The sequence below is a fragment of the Nicotiana attenuata genome, unplaced genomic scaffold (genome assembly GCF_001879085.1).
Source record: "Nicotiana attenuata strain UT unplaced genomic scaffold, NIATTr2, whole genome shotgun sequence".
NCBI lineage: Eukaryota > Viridiplantae > Streptophyta > Magnoliopsida > Solanales > Solanaceae > Nicotiana > Nicotiana attenuata.
In genome coordinates, this window is record NW_017677382.1 from 11,023 (window position 1) to 18,096 (window position 7,074).

Below are 7,074 nucleotides of genomic sequence, written 5' to 3' on the forward strand. Positions count from 1 at the left end.
ATTAATTAGGGAGAAGAAGATGAAAGGAAAACTGGGGAAGAAGGGGGGATGGGAATTCTGGAAAAAGAATAACAGAAAGTGGGATTGAGAGGTGGGGGGTGGGAAGAACGGCGAAGGGAGAAGCGGACAACCAAACTTACATGATTCTTCTTTTTCTTTCAACTTTAATTTCTTTTTATATTTTAGTATTTTTTTTTTACACAAACAAATTGAATTCACGTACCTAATTTGCGTGAATTACATACAGCATTGCCATATCGCACATGATATTGCCACATAAGCATAGTTAACCGTCAAAGGTGTTTATTAATGCGTAAATAGTTGAGATGGAGTGTTCAAATGGGAAAACCCAAAGTTTATGTACCAAGTTGACAAATGGATACAAGTTTAAGTGGCTCAGAGGCCATTTTGCCAAAGGAAAAAAACAAAGAGATGTGCCATTCTCCTATGTAAGTTATTTCATACAACCTGAAAGATATTTCCTTTAGGAATTCCAACTGTTCCATCAATTATGACTGGCTCACTTGTATTTATGACCAAGGAAAAAGCTAACAAAAGACATGATAGCTTACCTGCTTTCGACATAGTTATTTGTTGGCATCTCCTCAAACCTGCATTCAATTGAAACAGTTACAGTCCACTACGGAGAGTTTACATATATATAACTGAATATATACATGGACACACATCTACACACAATCATGCATATACAGCCTTCATATATAGACACGGGAAAAATGTCAATTAGTCCTACCCCATATTAAGAAAAATCATTTGTATCTGCCGCCTAACCTGCAACAAGATGGTATGATTTCATTAACACATGAGGGAAGGCAATTTGGCTTCGGTTAACAGAATAAATCAATTTAAAGTGACAAGAATAGCCAATAATGAGAAACGGGACAAAAGCATGCCTTGAGCAATGGATGAAGATGGCCACCTTCAACTGGCTGACCTTTTGCACTAAAGTTATACTCTTTAAATTCCAATTCCTTCCAGTCACCCCTTCAAAGGAACAAGCAACATATATTGATCAGAAAATAAACTCAATGCTTCATCCATCATGGAATTAGCGGACTCCTACTTGGTGAATTACTGATATATAAATCAATTTGTATGTTGAAACTTGAAACAAACATTAACTACTCAGAAACCATCTGAAAAATGCTACATATTGCAACATTTCCCATTTACCCAGCCCATGAATTTCTTTTTATTTTTATTTTACGATGATGGTGTTCCGGCCAGCTTACGCACACCTCGATTATTCCACAGAATGCCTCCCACCAGCACGGGTACCACGTAACTCTGCAACCAAGGCTTAGACAGAAGAAGAGATCACCTAATATTTTCTTATGCCTCGCTGCGATTACCCAGCCCATGAACTTTTTTGTAGATTTTTTCTTCAGATCGTATAAAATGCCAAAACTCCTTTCAGCTTAACATAAAATAATAAAAACACAATCATAAACACATTCATATGCATATACTCTACCTCCATTCCATTTTAATTGATTAGGTTCAATTCCAGATGGTTTTTTAAGGAAAATTCTGTACTATTGGATTAATGTATTGACTCAACAACACTAACACCGCATGTTTTGTGATTTACAACAAAAATTAGAATTAAATTAATTTTTATTTTCTCAAGTGGACTCTTACACTCCTTAAGTAAACTATAATATGTTACATTAGCTTACCTTACTTTATAAAAAAAGATGTTACATAGTATTGGGGTTTATATAGGTTATGGAACAATTAGTCTATGCCTAGACCTACATACAAAACAAAAATGGCTATAGCTCCTGCCAGGTAATGGGACATGTTATAACGAAAGAGTCCGGCTAGGGCCAGAATTGGGCTCAGCTTTAGACCCATCACCCACCCTGCGGAGTGGCCTATCCGATTATAGCAGTACTCATGGTATGTAGTCCAATGCAAATTCAGCAAGTAATACAAGGAGATCCAAAATTTGTACTTGGAAAAGAAAGTGTCCGAGCTTGAAAAAATTCCAAACTGAAAAACATGCTCAAACTGCCTAGCAATTGATACAAATTCCCTATTCAGGCATATTAAAAAGCTTTTGGTATTGCAAACTGTCACATGGCTGAAGAGACCTAGCTATCTTTTAATGAGGTTAATCCTCTTATATTGACACCTGTTAATAAACAAGAAATGGAAATATTTTTCAGTCCAAGTTCCAACCCAGACCTTATTTAGCTCGAGCAGCAACAAAAAGTCATCCATCATCAAGGAAAACAGCTCCATCAATTAATTTATTGAGCATTTACTAAAAGTAAATCCCAATATTATTTATTCTTCCCAGAGAAAATAAGTCAGAAAGTTACCTCTGTAGGTTTTCACGAGTGAGATCAGTTGCGGCTCTTTTCCTTTTAGGAGCATAGTTAGGACCTTTTCTCACTGAGTTTCCTTTCCAAACCCTAAATAAGCAGCAATAAGAAATATATTGAAGAACCAGCATTTGACCATGTATATAAGATTACATCTTGTAAACATCAAGTGCTGGAGAAAGGATATCGAAGAGTAGATAATTACTGCTGACTAATTAGCTTTCGGCGCTTTAGAGCATCAATATCCTCCTGATTGACAGCCTGCAGTGCATTGCTTGTTAACGACAAATCGATTAAGTGCATTGCCTTTAGAGACAATTTGATTTAACTATAACAAAGTCAAGTAATGACAAAACCATAACTGGTCTTCTGTGTGGAAGGAGAGCCAACAGTAAAGATGACGGGCAAGTAAAAGGTGAATGGTTGGGGAATAAGATGATCGCTGATAACAAATTTATATACCTCGCCATTTTGTATCCTCAAGAGTGAACCTTTAACTTTATCATCAGCATGTTGGACCTGCAGGAAGTCACAAATAGGCTAAACAGTGGATCCATGTAAGAGGTATTAAAAGAAGCACATGTAGATGTCACCTTCACTTGCTGCCTCTACGCTGTAGTTCACAGAGACCTTATTCAGCAGATAAGGAAAGAAACAGTAACACAAAAGAAGCCCCGTGCTATAAATTGAGCTAGATGGCAAACAATAAAGAGGAATAAAACATAGAAGGAGAAACAGAAAATTCCGAAACCACCACAAGGGAAGTTGGGGGAGACTGGAGGGCTACAAGTGAACAGTGCTGAATGTAGGCTAGCAATGGCACTTTTTTAGCTAAAGATCTGGTACTAAGCAAGTAATAAGGGATTTTTCAAGCCTTCATAATCATTCTGAGGCATGAGGGGCGAGACTCCTGATTATTTGGCTATCCTAAGCGAGAGCCGGAGAGGACCAAGGAATAGATAAACTGTTATTCATCAATTTGGCAAGATAACAGGATGGAACTAGTCCATTTATCTCCGCTCCTTAACAAAGGAATAAAAAGAATTTACCAAAAAGAAGAACATTTTGTTTGAGGCAAGGGTTGGAGCAAAGGTACAGTTTTTCATCCAATTAAAAGATGCAGTCATAATTGAGGATGAGATATTAGAAATACAGAGGAGGATGAGCAATACACTCTTATGTGTTTGCCTACTGTACCTTCCTTGAAACTTGAGTCTTTGCCATCTCCACCCACTTGTTCTTTATAGCTTGCTGGCAACCAATCTTATAAACTGCAGGATCCAACTTTTTCTGCATCCAGATTAGCATTCATGAAATGGCACATGAACATCAATTAGTAAAATCACTTAACTCCTTTTTGATAGACGGAAAATGAACAAGCGACTAAAAACAAGAATAATCTGTAACCTGCAACTCCTCCCGCGCAATTCCTTCTGGTGGTACTGCTGAGAAAAGCTGAAATTCTGGAGAACCTACGGAAGCATAGGTTTTCCCCTCTTCAGTAAGCACCCATCTCTCTCTCCTAATATCCTGCACAATTCAACAAAATCAAACATTGCTTCACATTAATGAAAGGTGTTTCCGGATGTTTTATACATAAAAAAATACTATTAGAAAATAGCCTTGTTCACTCTATGCAGAGTGTAGGATAAACCAGGGGCGGAGCTATAGCGGCCGAAGGGTGGTAATTCAATTGAACACCCTCACGAATTTTCTGACTTCGACACTTGAATAAACTACAATATAAAATTTTCCTCAACTTGCACGTGGTCCAGGACAAGTTAGCTATCTATTTACTTCAAACAACATGCTTTTTCTTTTTCCTATTTAAATTTGAAAATGTCAGTGCAAATCTTGAATAACTGAATGAATCAAGGTCAAATAGGACAGAAATTCAACTAATTTGGCATTGAAGCATAGTTATTCTTACAATAACTGCACACTAAACCAACAAACGTTAATTATTAAGCAAAAACCTAAGTCGGAAAATTGCTTCTTTTTATTCATTTGCACTTCCGAAGAGGATTCATTGCTGCAGGATCAAACTTGAATACTAGTATTAGTATTTTAATATTCTATAAACAAGAATTGTCAAGAAAAATTGGAAAGAACTGCAAAATAAAAAAGAGACGAAGTAAGCAAGCACCTGAGCATCAACAAATCTAAAACCATTGAGGCTGCGGATAACATTGACAATCTCCTCGTGGAGGAACCCATGTTGTTCGGCAAATTTAAAAGAATCTGAAATCTCCTCGTTCTTTTCAAGAAATCCGAGTATAGCGTCTTCCGCCATCTTCTCCCTAGGTTTTTGCTGTGTAACGATGGGTGTGCGTTCTGCTGTCTAAGAATGGGTTTTGGAGAAGAAGAAAATGGGGTAAACACCAAACTAGTCCTTACTGTATACACATGCGAGCACATATGGTCTTTAATGTTTACAAAAGTAGGACACTTTGGTCCAAATTCCTAAAATTGGTTAGACATATAAGTTATTACTCTCGTGTCCATAATAAGGGACCAATTTGCATTGGACACATCTATTAAAAAAATATGAAATTCTAAACAAAAATAATTAGTGTGATAAACTGCTCTTAATTAAATATTACAGCATAATTTAATGTGAGGAATAAAAGACTTTTTAGGTATACGTACATAGGAGTAATTTTGGAAAAACAAATTGAATTTTTTCTTGATTATATAAATGACACTTATTTTGAACCAAAATAAAAAGGCAAATTAGTCACTTGTGGACCTGAGGGAGTACTGCACAGAGCCGGCTAGAGGGTAAAGCCATGAAGCAATGGCTTTAGGCCCCCAAATTATTAGGGCCCCATTTTTTAATTAATAATATAAGTTAATTCTATGGTAGTTTTATATAGAATATATTGAATATTTATGGTAAAAAGTATAAAAAAATTATAAAAAGATAGAAAAATATATAGCCAATGTGATTTATGTTGACTTATAATTAATTTACCTTCTAACAGTGATATTATTATTATTTATTATTATTCTTTCTTATAATAAGATTTGTGTATTTTATATTCTTTTCTTTTTCTTCTTACTAAGTTGTCTATTGTCTAAAAGATAAGGGATGAAAAAAGGTAAAAACTTATCTGCATCGAATGTGTATAGTAAACCAATGAATGTAAGACGTATGTCTTGCATGTACAATTTTTAATACTTAACCACGGTCGAGTAATATTTTTACTTTGATTTATTGATTCTTAAGGTTAAATGTTTAGTTAGGTGTGAACTCCTAGAGCGGATGATATTTTAAGGATGAAAGACATTGAATAAATTAGGATTACTTATTTTTCATTCTTTCAAGCATTGCAGCAACAATAAAATTTTATTATGATATATTGAGTTATATATGGATTTCTAGAATCAAATTCTATTGTTTTAAATTTCTATTATTTCTTTTAAATTTGAAATTTGTTATTTTTATATTTTTACTTCATAGTAGTATATTGCTTTACTATTATTATTTCAGAATTTACATGTCAACTATAAAGTATGAGTCTTGTTACACTATGATTTTTTTTAAGTGTAAGGCCTCTAAAAAAATTTGGCTTTAGGCCTCCAATGTTCTTGAGCCGCCTCTGGTACTACATAAAGAGGGTGAGGGATCTTCTGGTACCCGGGATAAGCGGAGGCGTATTCGGGATTTTAAAAGCATGGGTGCACTATGAGCGCCAGAGACCCGAATTTTTGCAAGTGCCTAAGAGATGTATTTTTGGTTTAGGAATTTTAAAGGTTAAAACGAAGACTAAAAAAAAAGAAGGAAAAAGAAAAAGACGTATAACAAATATGGAAGGGAGAAAAAGAAATAAAAAATGTATTTAATTAGAAAAAATGGCAGAGCGAGTAGGGAATCGATCCCCTGATTAAAAGGTAGAAGGTGTACCTCCTTAACTAAAGTGTTCACTTGAGTTTGGGTTCACCTATGTTAATTTAAGTATTTGAGCTGAAAGTTATTAGTGTTATGCATGATTTTGGGGGAGGAGGATGGGTTCACGTGAACCCGCCCTCTCCTATGTGCATCCGCCCATGGGGATAAGGTAGGATAAGGTGTGGGTTTACCATATTTAGTTGATAGTATAATTTATCCTGGTTAACGGTATAAATTTAATCTCACACTTAATACATAATGTCTCACCTTATCCCATCAAACTTAGAATTATATTATCCCATTTCCCATATAGGATAAATTAGTCCATAAATTATAATTTTGAGATAGTTTAATCCACGTACCAAACGATCCTAACGGTATAGTTATGAGAGCATATAAGGTACGCATAAGTGTATCATTATTTTGATTAGTGTGAGACATTTAGAAAATTTTGGTAAGCTTTACACATAGCGAATATTATCATGTCATATTAAGAGTAATTTGAGTTGTCTTAGTTCAATAAGTAACTTTGTCGATACTAACATTGGAGGTTGATGAAAACTAAATATAACTTTACTGTAAATATTGTGAATCACACAGAACCTTTGGCTTTGGGTATAAATGGGTAAATTGTGAGTTTACTTGAAGCAAATAACATCATGGTAAATTTTTATCCGTTGTTCCTTCTTGTATCAGCTATTTAGTAATTGATTCTTCTTTTATTTATCTTGCAACTTATGGACTTTTTAGGCCATATTATAAAGAACCTTTTTGAATTTATTGAAATTTTTATTAGAAAATATTAAATAATAGTTTAAAATTTTACAAGTT

General features: G+C 34.7%; 1 protein-coding gene across 2 annotated transcripts in view; it reads right to left on the reverse strand.

Annotated features, from left to right (window-relative positions):
- Positions 1 to 4,659, reverse strand: part of LOC109221390 (phenylalanine--tRNA ligase alpha subunit, cytoplasmic-like) — a 9,272-nt gene extending 4,613 nt beyond the window's left edge. The window contains exons 1-9 of one of the 2 annotated variants that reach the window (XR_002067251.1): positions 4,498 to 4,644; positions 3,759 to 3,881; positions 3,549 to 3,641; positions 2,814 to 2,870; positions 2,557 to 2,612; positions 2,349 to 2,441; positions 915 to 1,005; positions 755 to 792; positions 573 to 611 (exon numbers count right to left, since the gene is read on the reverse strand). Coding sequence is in view for 1 of the 2 variants with exons in the window: in XM_019385874.1 (XP_019241419.1) it covers positions 573 to 611; positions 755 to 792; positions 915 to 1,005; positions 2,349 to 2,441; positions 2,557 to 2,612; positions 2,814 to 2,870; positions 3,549 to 3,641; positions 3,759 to 3,881; positions 4,498 to 4,644 (737 nt within the window). In the remaining variant the exon portion in view is untranslated. Of the gene's footprint in view, positions 1 to 572; positions 612 to 754; positions 793 to 914; positions 1,006 to 2,348; positions 2,442 to 2,556; positions 2,613 to 2,813; positions 2,871 to 3,548; positions 3,642 to 3,758; positions 3,882 to 4,497 lie in introns of both variants that reach the window. The other variant, XM_019385874.1, reaches the window with a different exon arrangement.
- Positions 4,660 to 7,074: the final 2,415 nt, after the last annotated feature.